Source organism: Pezoporus flaviventris, unplaced genomic scaffold (assembly GCF_033815535.1).
Source record: "Pezoporus flaviventris isolate CSIRO_AGI_PZ_B2104156 unplaced genomic scaffold, CSIRO_AGI_Pfla_v1 ptg000213l, whole genome shotgun sequence".
In the NCBI taxonomy this organism is placed as follows: Eukaryota; Metazoa; Chordata; class Aves; order Psittaciformes; family Psittacidae; genus Pezoporus; species Pezoporus flaviventris.
Genome location: NW_026892761.1, coordinates 11,869,531 through 11,886,845, shown reverse-complemented (window position 1 = coordinate 11,886,845; position 17,315 = coordinate 11,869,531). Strand labels below are relative to the sequence as shown.

Here is a 17,315-nt window from a genome sequence, read left to right as displayed (position 1 = left end):
GGAGGCCCACCATAAAGATAACAACTTTGGCACGCTTATCATGAGTAGCATAGAAAGGTGAAGGGAGCACCTGGGCAGGTCTGGCTCCCTACTGACACACAGCACAGCTCCTGGCAAAGAGTGCTGCAGCTCTAATCAGAAAATTCCCACATTCTTTAAGTGTACATAGAAAGCTGTTGGAAATCATTCCAACTGCCGTATCTTGGACATAGCTTGTATCTTAGTTTTAGAAAGGAGAACGTTTTCACAGGAAAAACTTAATTGGAGAAATTGCTCCTTCACAGGAATCAGCTGATGCAGGACGATCATGAGCTTACGGAGGCACTGAAGAAGGTACAGTCACCTTATGGGAGAGGGAGATGTGACAGCCAGATCATCCCAGGTGCTGTTTCTGGCAGCTGAAGGCAGGGAAAATGTTCTTCTCCTTGAAAAATGGTGGTCAGAGCACACAGGCTCTTTGGGTAGTTGATCCCCACCACGTTGCGATTGGGAGAGCTGAACTGGGAGCACGTCAGAGACACACAGGGGATGCGGAGCTGCTCCTTGAAGTCGAGGATTTTCCTGTCCAAGCCAGACCTCCTACAGAGGATACAAGTCCCAGAGCTCTCTGGGTGGGCATTTGGCTGCTTGGCTCAGTGAAGCTGCATCTGATGGATTCTGCCGTGGTTTTGTCAAGGAGACGCTTGGTAGTGCTGGAGGTCGCAAGGCTTTGGTTACTTCTTGGAAACGTGTTGATGGCTTGCAGAGCCGTTGTGCACTTCTCTCAGTTGTCTTCTGTCCCAGGCAACCCAGTATGGCTTTACCCATCACTTTCACATTAATGGTGCCAGTGCCTTTTGCCAGCCCAGGGTATTAGAGCACTACTCAGCAGAGGCCCTGAAACTTTCAGCCCCCAGTACAGGAGTTATTACTCAGCCCACTGCTTCAGAAGTTGCACCGCTGCCTCTGCACACAACTGTATTTTGCTCTGTTTTCAGGTTTACCACCAGCAAGATTCGACCAAGCTTGATCTGGAGCAGCTGCTCCAAGAGTCCTCTGGCCAAGTGCACACTCTGGCCAGGATGTCCAGCAAGAAGGAATTGCTGGTGCGCAAGGTGGCTGCCCTAGAGGTGCAACTGTCAGCCTTGGAGCAGGACAGACAAGGCCTTTCAGAGCAGCTGACACAGGCCAGGTAAAGGCAGGGAGGAGACCCTAGGCAGGATGGTACTGAAGGTCTGTAATTACAGAGGTGGGAATCGTTACTTGAGGATTTATTGCATCCTGTGTGCTTTGCAGATATTTTCACCTTCCATGGACAGAAAATGGAAGAATCTTGAGAAAAAAAAAAAAAACCATAAGCAAGGAGTACACTGTGATTTGAACGTTATTTTTCTGACAGCTACAGCTAACAAAAGTCTCCTGAGCCTTCGGCTCATGTTTATGCCCCCTTGCACATTCCTGTGTGAAGTCCAAAGCAAGCCAATATAATTCTTCAGTATCTGGTACCTTGGCTCTGCATTGAGTAATAACTCATCCATAGAGATCTTTACTGAAACCGGAAGCTTCTTTCTGGTTTTGGTTTCTTGGTTTGTGTGTTTGAACATAGACCTCTCCTTAGTAAGTCGTTCGACACAGGATGTTCAGAATTCAGGTCTAGAGGCTCATGCTGAAAATCTGGAGGGCACTTCTTACTGGAGTGACTTCCTGTGGGTGTCAGGAGCAAGAAACTCATTTCTCTCTGTATTCACAACTTGAAGGTCAGTGAACGAGACCCTGGAGAACAGCCTATCTGAGGCTCAGCGGCACATACTGCAGTTGGAGATCACCAAGAGCCAGCTGGAAATCCAACTTCAAACAGTCACACAGGCCAATGAACTGATACAAGGTGAGAGCCTCATGTGCTTTGCTTCCCTTGACCCCCGTGGCCAGCGGGCTTTCTGCAGTGCTTCTAAGTGAAGGAGCTGGAAAGAGTTCCCTCCTCCACTGACCTTCAAATGGCTTTAGGTTAGTAAGGCCAGAACCCCTTGCGTAGACTCTGAATCCTCCCATTTGTTGCGTTTGCAGGGGAAGTGAAGTGCCTTAGATGGAAGCTGGAAGCTGAGAGATATCTCATGCAGCAGGAAAGGAAGACCATGGCAGAACAGCTCTCGCAGGCAGAACAGCAGCATGACGAGACTCTCAAGCTTCTGGAAACTGATCACGAAGTGGAAGTAAACAAGCTCCTGCAAGCCCTGGTAGGAAACAATATGCTTCTGACTTCTTCAAGCAAGCTTTGTGGCTTGGCTTTAGAAGAGTAATAGCCTGAGCGTGAGAACTGGCAGCAGGCCCCTCTCATAGGCCACATCTTGCTAGGCCAGGCAGCAGAGCCAATGGCTTGTACTTGAAGGCACATGAAAAGTCATAGGACTATGCTGGAACAGTAAATGCAGCCACAGATTCAGTTCAACAAAAGGCTGGGTGGTCCCCAAGGCATGGTACCAAAGAAGTGGGATCTTACCAGACTCCTGCCTACCGTGAAGAAGACTCCTAACAGTGCTGGGGACTGCAGCCAAGCAAACTTTGTTCCTTCCTTTCGTTCTTTCATGGCTGATAGAGGAAGTATCCTTGGGCTTGAAGTATATGGAACAGTCCCCTTGTTCCTGGTACTTTGTTTGTGGCCATGTCTTACGTCAGCGTTGCAAGGCGAAAACTAGTCCTGACTTCAAACACAAAATGACAGTCTGATGTGAGCATTATTCCTCCAAGAGGGCACAGTGGGCTTCTAGAGGATGGAACCATGAAAACACTGCACAGTAGAGATATTAAAAAAAAAAAAAGGCAGAAACCAAGTAGTGAAATGAAACGTCAGGCTTGTTCTCTCTTCCTTTCCCCCCTAATAGAGAGAACATCATCATGCCGTGCTTAAATCATGGTTAGTCTGCCCTTTAAGTCCTGGCTGTAGTCCTTGGTAGCTCATCCCCAAAAGAACAAACAAGAGCTAGAAGGGGTTCAGAGAAGGAAAGAAAGGAAGCTGGGCCTGGCTGAGTAAGCTGGGAAAGAATGAGAAGGGTGGCACAGGAAAGGTCTGCAGGATCCCGAGAGGCAGGGAGAGAGCAGGCAGTCCCTGACTGCCACCGGAGCAGGAGTTGAAATCTCGTATGAAAACCAAACACATACAGATGGAATTATTGAACCTTTTTCTCCCTGTTTTACAGCATGAACGGGACAGGCTGCAAGCAGCGAAGGCAAAAGCTTTGCAGGAGACTCTCACTTACATGATCACCATGCTGTCAGAGAGGGAGGGAGAAACGTTGTGCCAGGAACAGACAAGAACGCCGGAAAAGCAGAGAGAAATGCATGAAACTGCTCCCAGCCAGGTTATCAATGACGTAACGGATCAAAACCCGGAGTCACTACAAAAGCAAAACCAGGAAGCCGGAGAGGCCACGGAAATGCTGTTAAGGGCTCTCCGTGAGCATGTGGAACAGACCTTAAAAACCTTAAAAGAAAAGGACAGACTCCTAGCCATCCAAAGGCAACAAACAAGGAGCTATGAGGAGAAAACAGAAGAACAGATGAATGTCTTGCGCAAAGACTTAGAATACGCTAAGGCAGAACTGAAAGAAAAGGATTTTGTGATCGAATCTCAGAAGGAAGTGATTGAGACCTTCCAAAACCAAGAAAAAGACTCTGAACAGCACAAGAAAATTCTGCTTGAAGTGGCAGTTGAAGTGGCACTAAAGGAAAAAGATCAAGAAACTGTATCCCTTAGAAAGCAATGTGAGGCATGCAAGGAAAAGGAGAAGCAGCACGGAGCTGAGCAAGAAAAACTGCAAGCAACAGAACGGACTCTGAAAAAGAGAGAAAAGAAGATAAGGGCTCTGGAGGAGACTGTCTTGAAGCTTCAACAGCAAAAGAACGAGGCAGTGGTGATGATTAAAACCATACAGCAAAAACTACAACACACGGAGTCTTCTCTAGGCACCCGAGAGAAGGAGATAATGTCTTTACAAAGACATGTACAGGACCTTCAAAAGCAGAAGGAGTTAGCAGGCAAACAGGCCAGGACTCTAGAGCAGAATCTTGAGAAAATGAGACAAAGACTGAAGGAGAACAATTTGAAGTTCCTCAAGCAGACAGAGGAAAGTAACATGTCATCGCTGTGTGGTGATCTGCTTGAGAAAGTAGTGAAGAAGAGAGACACAGACAGGTTTCATCACCAGGTAGGCACTGTGACCGCTCATCAGTCAAGTAAAACATCTATAAAGGATTCTAATGATGTTTCCCGTCAAGAAACTTGAAGGCACATGAAAAGTCACAGGACTATGCTGGGACAGTAAATGCAGCCACAGATTCAGTTCAACAAAGGTTTGGATGGTCCCATCAAACTATGACCTGCTTGGCCAAAAGAGGCCACGACTGCAGCTAGCAGGCTTGCCTGTCTGCATAGCTCCGGCCAGAGCCCATTCACCTGCTAGAATGGTTTCTGTCAAGCCCACAGGTACTGAAAGAACTACAGAGCTTGTTGTTCAAATGAACTCAAGTCCAAAAGTTGGGGGTGGGTACTTGGCCCTCTCCTGTCTAAGCAACCTTGGCCAACATGTTGTGGTTAGGACTTGGCATGTGCCAAAAATGGTTGAAAGAAAATGCGTGTGGATTTCTCCAAGGTGATGTGGAGGAGGGCCCCTGGGAAGAGATTTTGTTGTGTTGGGCTGGAGGGGAAGAAGGGACTTTGCACGTTCTAACCTTTGTGTGGCACCAGCTCACGTAACCTCCTCTCTGAATACCCAGCAGGCTATTGCAGAAGGAGTGCAGCAATCGTGGCTCTTGGAGAAGAAGCTCCTGTTGCAACAGCTGGAAAGTTTGCAGCAAGAAGTTGCAAGGCTGAAACTTGCCAACACTGAGCTGAAGGAATTCAATGCTGAACTCAAGAAGTCTCTTGAGGAGGTGAAACAGGCTTTCCCTGCCCACGCTAAGCCTCACAGTCTTCTGGAGCACCACACGTCTCCACAGACAGCAGTTTGGGGTCCTCTGCTTGTTCCCTTCCCTATCCCGCTCTCCCCTCGGACACACCCTTTTGTGTTTTCCTTCTCTTCTGGCACCTCATTTGCCTTCACAAATGCACATTAACTCCAGTACCACCCTTCTTACCCTGCTGTCCCTATACACACATACTGGACTCTCAGGAGTCCAGTGTCAGGAAGTATTTCATCTTGCTCTTTCTTGTCCGTAGTCTACACTGAGTGCTTTTTGAGCCCAACATTTTCGCCCGAGAGGCCCTTTCGCTCGTTGTTTGGTGGCAGGTTTCTGTGACCCATTCTCCTAGAAACGTGCAGGTGGAATGTCAATGGAGGAAACTGATGAGGCTCCACTGTGATCAGTCTCTTCCAGGTGCAAGTGGATCTTCCTTCTCCAAGCCTCACCACACAAGACGCCTGCTTCTAGGTGAGAACAGAGGCTTAGTTGGTGGGAGGAGGCTCTGACACATCCCAGGGGCAGCAGCCCCCCAGTACAGACCTACTAGAAGTTGAATACAGACCTAGTATAAGTCAAATATAGACCATGGTCCTGGCCAAACTGGAGACCAAAAAGAAATCCTTGTGTTTTCTTTACAGGAGGAGTCCTATGCACGCTGCAGGCATCAATGACCTGACTTGCAGAACCAGGGGAGGAGCCAGAAAGCTCTCACTTCCTGAGCAGCTGTAGCACCACATGGTTCCTGTCCTCTATCCTTCCCAGAATCGTCGTCTTTTACTGCTGTGGGACAGAGGGGTGGATTTGTTCTCTTGACATTTAGAAGTAGTTTACATGTGGGCAGGGACTCCTGACTTTCCTTTTTTGTTTCTTAATAGAAGACATTCTGCAGTCATTCAGTATGGAGAAGCAAGTGGTTTTCCTTCCTGCCCTTTTTTATAGAGGGGTGCCTTGCTGGCCAGTCTCCAGTCCTTTGGGACCTGCCCACTGGACCAGGACTGCTGACAGATGATGGAGAGTGGCTTGGCAAGCTCCTCTGCCAGCTCCCGTGGGTACTCCTGACCCACAGATTTGTGTACATCTAAGAGGAGCAGGAGGTCGCTAACCATTTCTTCCTGCGTTATGGGGACTCCAGTCAGCTCTTCATCACTGCCATCCGGCTCAGGGAAGCGAGTACCCTGAGGATGGCTGGTGTGACTATTAAGCCTGAGGCAAAGGCAGCATTAACCACCACAGCCTTTCTCCCATCCTCAGTCACTAGGTTGCCCCTAGTATCCAATAGAGAATGGAGGTTCTCCTTGGCCCTCCTTTCATTGCTAATGTATTTGTAAAAGTACTTTTCATTAGCTTTTATGGCAGTGGCCAGATTTAGTTTCCATCTGTGCCTTTCTACTTTTCTCCCTACAGACCTAACAACATCCCTGTACTTCTCCTGGGGTGACAGTCCCTTCTTCCACAGGGGATAAAGCCTCTTCTTCCCTGAGTTCCAGCAACATCTCCCTGTTGAGCCAGGCTTGTTTCTCCCCCGCTGGTTGATTTGTGGCACATAGGGACCGCCTGCTCCTATGCCTTGAGGCTTTAAGTCTTGAAGAGGATCCAGCCTTCCTGGACCCCTTTGTCCTTCAGTAATGTTTCCCAAGGTATTCTGCCAGCCAGCGCCCTGAACAGGCTGTCGTTGTTTAAACCCTAGCCAGACAGCTTGTTCGCTCACTCCCAGTGAGTGGTGCCGGGGTGGAAGCAAGTGAGGCCCACTGCCGCCCCCCCCCCCCCCCCCCCCCCCCCCCCCTCCCCGGGGCTCTCCCCTTCCCTGCTCCCGGAGGAACGGGGAGGAGGATCAAAAGAGTGCAACTCCCACGGGTTGAGACAAGAACAGTCCAGCAACCCATGTACAACACAAATCACCACCGCTACCGCCACCGACAACAATGGGAAGAGAAAATAACAAGGGAAGAGAATACAATACCACCCGCTGAGAAACGAGTCCCACCCAGAAGACCCCGTGTCCTTCCGGGTAACTCCCAGTTACACCCTGGGCATGACGAGCTGTGGTATGGAATAGCTCTTTGGCTAGTCTGAGTCAGGCATCCCATCTCTGCTTCCTCCCGCCTTCCCCTCCTCCCTGGCAGAGCATGAGCCTCACAAAGTCCTTGGTCAGGGTAAACATCACTTAGCAACAACCAAAAACATCGGTATTATCAGCACTGTTCCCAGGCTGGAAGTCAAAACACAGCACTGCACCAGCTACCAAGAAGGAGAAAAATGACTGCTACTGCTGAACCCAGGACATTATCCACCCCTTATTCCATACCATTCTCGTCATGCTCAGATCCCACATTTTCAATATACCATCGCTCTCCCAGATGTATATACATCTCTCGTGGTTTAAACCCAGTCAGGTAACTCGTTCACTCACTCCCCCCTTCTTTCCCTCCCCCTACTCCTGGAGGGACGGAGAGGAGAATCGAAAAGAATGCAACTCCCACGGGTTGAGATAAAAACAGTAACTAAGGTATAACACAGATCACTACTGCTACTACCAATAATAACAATGATAAAGGAAATAACAAGGGGAGACAATACGTCACCTCACCACCAGCCAACCGGTAACTCACCCCCCCCAGCCCGACCAAGCCCCGACCCATACCTCCTCCAACCCCGCAGTCTCAGCCCTTCCGGCTAACTCCCAGTTACATCCTGGCCATGACGTGCTGCGGTATGGAATACCTCTTTGGCTAGCTTGGGTCAGGCGTCCCGTCTCTGCTTCCTCCCGCCTTCCCCTCCTCCCTGGCAGAGCATGAGGCTCACAAAGTCCTTGGCCAAACCAAAACATCATTGTTATCAGCTCTGTTCCCAGGCTGAAAGTCAAAACACTGCACTGCACCAGCTACCAAGGAGAAAAATGACTGCTACTGCTGAACCCAGGACAACATACATATACACACAGACCAAGAGAAAGAGATCATTTTCTTAGTGCATGGACCAATCCCTATAATGCTGCCGAGTCCATTCGGGCCATGATGTCATGTTCCATCTCTTGTAACAATCTTTCAGGGCAGGAAAGGCTGTGTGCAGTATTGGATCGTTGCCTGCTGATGCTGGTCGTTCCTTTACTGCAGAACTCATCAGGTTCTATCAAAGTTCATTCTCTGTTGGGATGATGGTTGGCGGGAAGTCAGGGCCAGTCGCTGGTGACCTGAAGACATCTAGTTGATGGGCTACAGAAGTATTACACAGCGGGCAACAGCATACAATTGAGTTCACTGGCTGTTTTCCCCTAAAATCAAATCCCCTTGAGGTATACATCGGACTTTCCCATCTTCCCGCATTACCCACCAAGTATATCCAGGTCCCTGAGCAAAAGCAATCCCACGAGTGGGTTTGCCTTTACCTGAAGCGGGAATAACCCAGACTGTCTTCCCCAGCAAATTCTTCATATGCACCACGGGAACTTTGTCCCCCTCTACAATATGTAAAAGTTCTGACTGGGCTGGGCCAGCCCTGTTGACAGATCCTCTGGTGTTGACCAACCAGGTGGCCTTTGGTAAGTGTGTATCCCAATACTTGGAAGTTCCCCCACCCATTGCTCTCAGTGTAGTTTTTAACAGCCCACTGTACCCTTCGATTTTCCCGGAAGCTAGTGCATGGTAGGGGATGTGATATACCCACTCAATGCCATGCTCTTTGGCCCAAATATCTATAAGGTTATTCCAGAAATGAGTCCCATTGTCTGACTCAATTCTCTCTGGGGTGCCGTGTCGCCACAAAATCTGTTTCTCAAGGCCCAGGATAGTGTTCCGGGCAGTGGCATGGGGCACAGCGTATGTTTCCAGCCACCGGGTGGTTGCTTCCACCACGGTAAGCACATGGCGCTTGCCTTGGCGGGTTGGTGGCAGTGTGATACAGGTAATCTGCCAGGCCTCCCCGTGTTTATACTTCAACCATAGTCCTCCATACCAAAGAGGCTTTAACCGCTTGGCTTGTTTAATTGCAGCACATGTTTCACACTCATGAATAACCTGGGCAATAGTGTCCATTGTTAAGTCCACCCCTCGATCACGGGCCCATCTGTATGTTGCATCTCTGCCCTGATGGTCTGAAGTGTCATGGGCCCACCGGGCCAAAAATAATTCACCTTTATGTTGCCAATCTAAGTCCATCTGAGCCACTTCAATCTTAGCCGCTTTATCCACTTGTTGGTTGTTCTGGTGTTCCTCAGTGGCCCGACTCTTGGGTACATGGGCATCTACATGACGTACCTTCACCACCAGGTTCTGCACCCAGGCAGCAATATCTTTCCACAGTGCAGCAGCCCAGATGGGTTTACCTCTGCGTTGCCAGTTGCTCTGCTTCCATTGCTTCAACCACCCCCACAGGGCATTTGCCACCATCCATGAATCAGTATTGTGACGAGTGACTACGGATCTGGTCAGATCTGTTGTTATCTCAACCCCTCGTGCCCCACGCTGGGCGCCAAAAAAAACTGTCGTGGTTTAAACCCTAGCCAGACAGCTTGTTCACTCACTCCCAGTGAGTGGTGCTGGGCTGAGAGCAATCAAGCGCCCGCCCACCCGGGGCTCTCCCCTTCCCCGCTCCCCGAGGAACGGGGAGGAGGATCAAAAGAGTGCAACTCCCACGGGTTGAGACAAGAACAGTCCAGCAACCCATGTACAACACAAATCACCACCGCTACCACCACCGACAACAATGGTAAGAGAGAATAACAAGGGAAGAGAATACAATACCACCGGCCAAGAAATGAGTCCGACCCAGAAGACCCCGTGTCCTTCCGGGTAACTCCCAGTTACCCCCGCCCTGGGCGTGACGTGCTGTGGTATGGAATACCTCTTTGGCTAGCTTGGGTCAGGTGCCCCGTCTCTGCTTCCTCCCAGCTTCCCCTCCTCCCTGGCAGAGCATGAGCCTCACAAAGTCCTTGGTCAGGGTAAACATCACTTAGCAACAACCAAAACCATCGGTATTATGAGCTCTGTTCCCAGGCTGGAAGTCAAAACACAGCACTGCACCAGCTACCAAGAAGGAGAAAAATGACTGCTACTGCTGAACCCAGGACACAGGCCAAGGTCATCCCTCTGGGAGTGTAAGGTGGAGGGTTTGGAATTTTCTCATGATTTTTAATACGAGACGTTCTGCGCTTGCTCAGCTGGCAGAAGCAAGAGGTAGGTAAATACGTGGCTTGGGGAAAGACTGTGCTAGATTTTTGCTTGCACAAGTAAGCTGTGGGGGGTGGAATGTATCGAAACTGTCAGAGACCATGGGAAGGAGGAACTACAGTAGGCAATTAAGAGTGACCGGTCCCTGACTGGTACTTGGAAGATGTTGGAACTGGCAAGGAACAAGGACGTTGGAACTGGAAAGAGGATGTCGATAAGAAAATCAGACAGGCCTTTCACCTGATGTAACCACAAGGCAAAGACAGATGTGCTTGGCTGATTGCTTGGAAGCATACAAATATCGTGTAATCTTTGCAATAAACGATCCAGCTTGCGCTCTACCTCGGGGTCCGTGCCTCCATCCTCACAGTAAACCACTGCTTTAGCCTCTGGAGTTCCCAGCCATTCCCTTGAGGAAGCAGGGCAATGGAAGCGTTATCAAAATGAGGCCGGGAACGCACACCCGGCAGCGATGGAAAGTGCGGCAAGAAAGTGGGGTTCTTCCTTCCCTCCCTCCCTCGCAGCTCCAGCACAGGGCGCGCTGATGCTCTCCCGAGGGGATGTGCTTCAGCTCTGTGGCTGCTCGGATGTTCTCCAAGGGGCGTTAGGAACGAGCCCCGCAGCCTCCAGAGGCGGCGGCGACGGACGGGTGATGGGCAGGAGGGTGTCGCGTGAAAGCCGCCGGGCCTCGGCCTCGGGCCCTGTCCCGCTGTCTCTCGGGTGCCCCTCAGAGGCTCGGGCCCGTTGGCAGCAGAGGCAGGAGCGTACGAGCGGGCAGCGAAACTCAGGCCTTCCCTTCCCTCCCCTCCCCTCCCCGGAGCATCCGGGAACACCCTGCCCACCCCCGCCTGCTCCAGGCCGCGCTGCCCGTCGGGGCGGAGCCGGGGCAGGGGCGGCCCCGGCCCGGAAGGCGAGTTTGTTTCCGGGCCGCGCCATGGAGTCGTTGTGGCGGCTGAAGCGGTTCGATGCCTTCCTGAAGACCCTGGAAGACTTTCGGGTGAAGACGTGTGGCGGCGCGCTGGGTGAGCGGTCACCCTGTCGTCCTCTAGAACCCCCAGGTCCCTCTCCCCTACACTGCTAACAGGTCGTTCCCCAACCTATACTGGAACCTGGGGTTGTTCCTGCCCAGATGCAGGACTCTACACTTTCCCTTGTAATATTTCATCAAGTTATTCCCTGCCCAACTCTCCAGCCTGTCCAGGTCTCGCTGGATGGCAGCACAGCCTTCTGGCGTGTCAGCCACTCCTCCCAGCTCAGTGTCGTCAGCAAACTTGCTGATAGTACACTCAATTCCCTCATCTAAATCGTTGATGAATATATTAAATAATACCGGTCCCAGTACTGACCCTTGAGGCACTCCACTAGTTACAGGCCTCCAACTAGACTCCGCCCCATAGACTACAGCTCTCTGGCTTGTCTCCTTCAGCCAGTTCACAGTCCACCTCACTACCTGATCATCCAGACCACACTTCCTCATTTTAGCTGTGAGGATGCTGTGGGAGACTGTGTCAAATGCTTTGCTGAAGTCAAGGTAGACCACATCCACCGCTCTGCCATCATCCATCCACCGTGTTATTTCCTCATAAAAGGCTAAGAGATTGGTCAAGCATGATTTCCCCTTGGTGAAGCCATGTTGACTGCCCCTCATAACCCTCTTATCCTTGATATGCCTTAAGATGGCACCGAGGATAAGGTGTTCCATCACTTTCCCAGGGATGGAGGTGAGGCTGACCGGTCTATAGTTACCCGGGTCCTCCTTCTTGCCCTTTTTGAAGACTGGAGTGACATTTGCTTTCCTCCAGTCCTCAGGCACCTTTCCCGTTTCCCAAGACTCAGTAAAGATGATGGAGAGTGGTCTAGCAATGACTTCCGCCAGTTCCCTCAGCACCCGCGGGTGCATCCCATCTGGACCCATGGGTTTATGGATGTCCAGATTGCTCAACTGGTCTCTAACCCATTCCTCATCGACTAAGGCAAACCACTCCGTCGACCTGACTTCATCTAAGGTCTCTGGGGTACAGGGCTCTTCAGGACTGCCTGCAGCAAAGTAGACAGAGACAAAGAAGGCATTCAGTAACTCTGCCATCTCTGTATCTTCTGTCACCCGGGCACCCATCCCATTCATCAGTGGGCCTACATTGCCTCTGGTGTTAGTTTTATCTGCCATGTATTTGAAAAAGCTCTTTTTGCTGTCCTTGACCCTTCTCGCCAGGACTGTGGCTGGGTTGCCGAGTGGTCCTTCCAGCAAACATCAGGGAAGTTAAAATCCCCCACGACGACCACGGCCCGTGACTGTGAGGCCGCTCTCAGCTGCCTGTAGAAGGCGTCGGCAACTTCCTCACCCTGATCTGGTGGTCTGTAACAGACACCTACAACAGTGTCGCCCCTGCCAGCCTGACCCTTAATTCTCACCCACAGACTCTCAACTCGCTCGTCATCTGTCCCTGGACAGAACTCGGTGCATTGTAGTTGCTCCCGCACATAAAGAGCAAGCCCACCACCCCTCCTGGCTGGCCTGTCTTTCCTGAAAAGGACATAGCCCTCCATGACTATATTCCAGTCATGTGAGCTGTCCCAGCACGTCTCTGTAATTGGCACCAGATCACAGTCTCCTGACTTAACACAGGTTTCCAACTCCTCCTGCTTATTTCCCATGCTGCGCGCATTGGTGTACAGACATTCCAGGGAGCGAGCTGAGCACACCGATTTCACCCTAGGATTATAGGAGGCCTCCCAGTCTTCATCAGTTCTGGAGTGCTGCCCCACTGGGGCAAGCCCAGCTACAACCCCATCCCCCTTCGAATCTAGTTTAAAGCTCTCCAACTGAGCCCTGCTAATTCGTGTCCCAGCATCCTTTTCCCTCTGTGAGACAAACCTTTCTCACTTGTCATTGTCCAGACTGGTGCCCTATAAAACCAGCCGTTATCAAAGAATCCAAAGCCCTGCCTGCAGCACCAGTCTCGAAGCCAATCGTTTATGGACTGAATCTCCCCATTCCTTCCCACATCATCAGTGGAAGATGGAAGGAGTGAGGAGAAGATCACCTGAGCCCCAGACTCTTTGACCATCCGCCCCAAGGCCCTGTAGTCTTTCTTCATCCCCCTCAGACTGCGGGAAGCAGCTTCCCCCCCACCTGTCTGGAAGACCAGCAGCGGGTAGTAGTCTGTCGGGTGCACCAGGTTGGGGAGCGCCCTGGTGATATCCCTGATCCGGGCTCCAGGCAGACTACACACTTCCCTATGATGAGGGTCAACTCTGCATATCGGGCCCTCTGTTCCTCTCAGAAGGGAATCGCCTACTACAATGACCCTTCTTTCTTTCTTATCAGAGGCAGTCTTGAGGTGCAAAGTCGACCCCCTTTTCCTGTGTGGCCTTGTGGGCTGGCCTTGCACCACATCCTCACCTACCTCTCCTTCAAGATCCAGGGCCTGGAACCTATTACGGAGGGACACCTGGGGAAGCAGGGCAGGAAGGGGGGAGGGTTTCCCACGACGCCGAACCGGAACTCGCTTCCAACCCTCGTCGTCTTTTTGGTCCCCTACCTCTGCGCAACAGCTACAGGGCAGGGGGTGTCTCGGGCCATCCCCCTCTGTGTGAGAAGGCAGGGGCTCCTTCCCCTTTCGGGGGGTATCTCCCTGGAACCGTTCCGACTGGCACGCCAGGGAGTTACTCCACCAGTCGATCTCCCTTTCACACTCCCTGATGGTCCTCAGCGTCTCAACCTCCCCCTTAAGTTTTGCCACCAGGCTAAGCAGATCTTCTACCTGCTCACACCTCCCGCAGGTGGAATGCTGTCCTCCCTCCCCCGGCAGCAGCAGGCTCTGGCACTCCCTGCACCCAGAGACCTGAACAGCCACGGTTTGGGACGGGGTCTCTGTCTGAGTTGCTGCAGTCTTCTTACTGCAAGCTCTCTGTCTGGAGGCGACCATATTGGTCAGCAGTCGGACACCAGCAACAGGGTCAGCAACACGACCTGCTTGTTCCTCCCTGCGCCTGGTGGTCAGCCCCCCGCCACGTCAGCCCCTCTCTCGCAAGGGCTGCTGGGGCTTCGGGGATCGGGAGATGTCGCGAATCGCGATGTCTCTGCGCTATCCCCTCTGATTTTCCTAATCTCCGTTGACCCTCGTGGTCGCTGAAGTGTGCCGGCTGCGGCTCTAGCTAGGCTAGCTCCGATCAGCTGACTGATCTGATTTGCCAGATCATTGTTAAGTGTGACTTTCTACAGTTCTAGTTTGTATCTTGCGTTTCTCTCTTGACTATGAAAACTGTCTAGATAATCGTCCCAAATACAGTGGAAGCCTCAACTGAGATGCATTCAGCTTCATGTATTTTAACATAGCTGAAGGCTCGTTAAAAATCTAGGCAAAAGCCAAAATACCGAGGACTGGGGATAGCATCTTGTGAAGCAGTGATTGCAAAACAGGGGATAGGGAATGAGGTCTGAAAACCTGCTTTGTATGAAATGGCTGACTGACCTCGAGCTTATTGATCAGAAGATGAGGAGGGAGGTTTATTTAGAGCTATAAATTCCTGTCAAATGAGACAAAACCTAAAATCTATAAACATGATGCCCTTCCACATATAGCACTGCTGCTGGGTGAGTGCCCCATTTTACGCTGCCTCAACTTTTCCTAACTTCCTGAAGTACTGCTCCATAAGGTCTCCAAGTGTCTGTTTCCGTCTTAAGCACCATGTCAGACTCGATCTCCAGAGGGAATTACTGTCAAGGTCCCAGCAAGCGGCTGGGTGGCTCCACCACCTACTGGAATTTGATCTCCTGGTCTCTCTCCTCCAGCTCTTTGCTGACCTTGCCAACACAAGTTCCCAGCAGTTCTCACTGCTTTTCCAGGTCTTGTGTCTTTTTTTCCTGGGATGCCATCTTCTGGTTTTCTCTGTTAAATCCCTTAATAACCTGACTGAGAGCAGTTTCACGCGTTTCTGTCTGCTTTTCCAGCATTCTCATGTGTTCCCAGTACAGCTTCATTTGTCCCTCCTACTCTGACAGGTTGGCAGTCACGAGTGAGAGACTGCTGCAAGGCTTTTGCCTGTACTGCCTCTTTCTGCAGCATCTGCATTTTCTCCCTCTGCATTTCCACTTCCTCATTTTTAATTTTTAAGGCAGACAGTGTTGTTTGCAGCTCTTGCTCGAGGCAGTATTCCTGCCTGTTGCTGTATTTGCGGGGGTTTCAGAGGCTGTCACTGATACCTGAAGAAGATTTTTCTCCTATGCCAGTGTTTCTTTAACTGCTTGCAGCCTGTCCTGTTCATGCTGCAAACCAGAAGAGAGGAAAAGGTTCAATAATTCCATCGATATGTGCTTGCTTTCCGTACTAGATTTGAGCTCCTACTCATGTGGCATTCATAGGCAGAAGTTTGAGCTCCTAGTGGGAAATGCAAGCTGTTCTGTTGGTTTTGCTGTTGAATGCCTATTTTCTGCTGTCAGTCCAAAAAAAGAAGCGAGAACTGCGCTGTACTTATCAAACTGTCCATAAGTGAGTTTTGGAGTCCCTGTAAATGGAGAAGTGGGAAAACACTGGTCATGTGAGGGCAGCTGCATGGCTTACATGTGTGGGCTAGTGTCCTGTATGTAACAGTGCCTGTGAGAGCACAGCCAGAGAAGAAAGCCTGAGAGGGGTAGGCTTGCATGATCCCTCCCCAGGCTCAGGATCCCCAGGATCCCTCCCTTTTCCAGCTGGTGAGAACTTCCAGAGCCTCCTCCTGACCCCATCTAGACCTGCTGTATTTACAACAGCCTCTGTCAGGGAGTTCAACAGGTCTGCTCTGCTGTGAGCATACCACCTGCTGGCACCTGCTTGCAGCACAGCTCTCGGTTCATCAGGCACCTCTTGGTCATGTCTAACCAGGATGCAGGCCGAGGCCCAGCTGTGACTGAAGCTACCACAAACTCCTAGTCATCTCCCAGTAAAATGGGTGGCATTTGAGTGAGTGAATCCCCCTACAGACTAGTCTGGGCAAAGGAAAGGGGTCTGAGCCCACTTTTCTGTACATGTTTGTTGCATTTCTTCATGAGCATCTGGAGTTTGGAAAAACCAATGTTTCCTGACAAGCCTGCTTTCCTTCCTGTGTCTTTAGACAAAGCCAGAATAAGAGCCTGTATGTGCAGCTCCAGCCTGTCCCTTACAGGGAAGAAACTTCTTCTCAGTGAGGGTGACGGAACACTGGAACAGGCTGCCCAGGGAGGTCGTGGAGTCTCCTTCCCTGGGGACATTCAAAACTCGCCTGGACACGTTCCTGTGTAACCTTATCTAGGTGTTCCTGCTCCGGCAGGGGGATTGGACTAGGTGATCTTTTGAGGTCCCTTCCGATCTCTAGCATACTGTGATACTGCGATACACCGCTTGTCCCTGTTCGACATGCATCAAAGGGGATAGCTGGCAGACTGAGGGTGTGCTGGCCCTGAGGAACTGCACGTGGCACCCACCGCTGCGCAAAGAGGAGTTAAAGAGCATCTCGAGCGTGTGCGGCGTCGGGGGAGCGAGCCCGCTTTCGACACAATAGCCCCTCAACTGCGTCGGGGCCGGTGCCTAGTGCAGCGCGTTCTATAGCGCGGCGTAACAGCGCCTCGGCAGAGCTGTGGGCGGCTCTGACAGCGGCAACACCGCAGCGAGCGATAAGCGAGAGAGTAGCGAGCAGCGACCCCAGGGTCAGTGTCCGAGCGCGCCCGGCTGCCGGTGCGGGCAGGAGGAGCCCCGCGTCGATGGCGGCCCAGGGCCAGGCCACGCAGCGGCGGCTGCAGAGCTTGGAGGAGGAGCAGCGCTGTGGAGACGAGGTGGTGCGGCACCCGACGGCGAAGGTGAGAGCGGGGGGCAGCCCAGGCACGCTGCTGGCCCCGCCGCTGCCGCCTGTGGAGCCGCCCGCTCCGCCTGTCCCGCACCTCCGCGCACACGCGGGGCTGCGAGCGCCGTCGTGCGGTACCGAGCAGGGGCTGGAAGCGCGGGAGGGGTCGAGCGGCGGCGAGGAGGGACCTGTGCAGGGGGGGAAATGGGCAGTGCTGGGGCGTGGGGAAAAGCTGCAGAAGGAGCCGTGTCTGGTACAAGCTCCCCCTCACTCCGTGTACCTATCCAGGTACTGAAGTACTGGAAGCAGTGCGAAGCGTTAGAGAAGCAGCTGGAAGTACGAGGGGTGAGCGTGCGGGCTGCCAACTAAAGACGGCAGGCCAGAAAAATCCCATCAAGGATCTTAGAATCCCAGAGT

At 51.8% G+C, this 17,315-nt stretch overlaps 1 protein-coding gene across 1 annotated transcript; it reads left to right on the top strand.

The window, feature by feature from the left end:
* The first annotated feature begins 268 nt into the window (after window positions 1-268).
* On the top strand, window positions 269-16,619 carry LOC133262668 (centrosome-associated protein CEP250-like). The gene is made up of 8 exons (XM_061442071.1): window positions 269-333; window positions 978-1,171; window positions 1,737-1,864; window positions 2,044-2,213; window positions 4,753-4,905; window positions 5,295-5,403; window positions 10,958-11,097; window positions 16,434-16,619. The coding sequence occupies exons 1-8, from the start codon at window positions 295-297 to the stop codon at window positions 16,617-16,619; spliced, it is 1,119 nt and encodes a 372-aa protein (XP_061298055.1). The 5' UTR covers window positions 269-294.
* The last annotated feature ends 696 nt before the right edge of the window (window positions 16,620-17,315 follow it).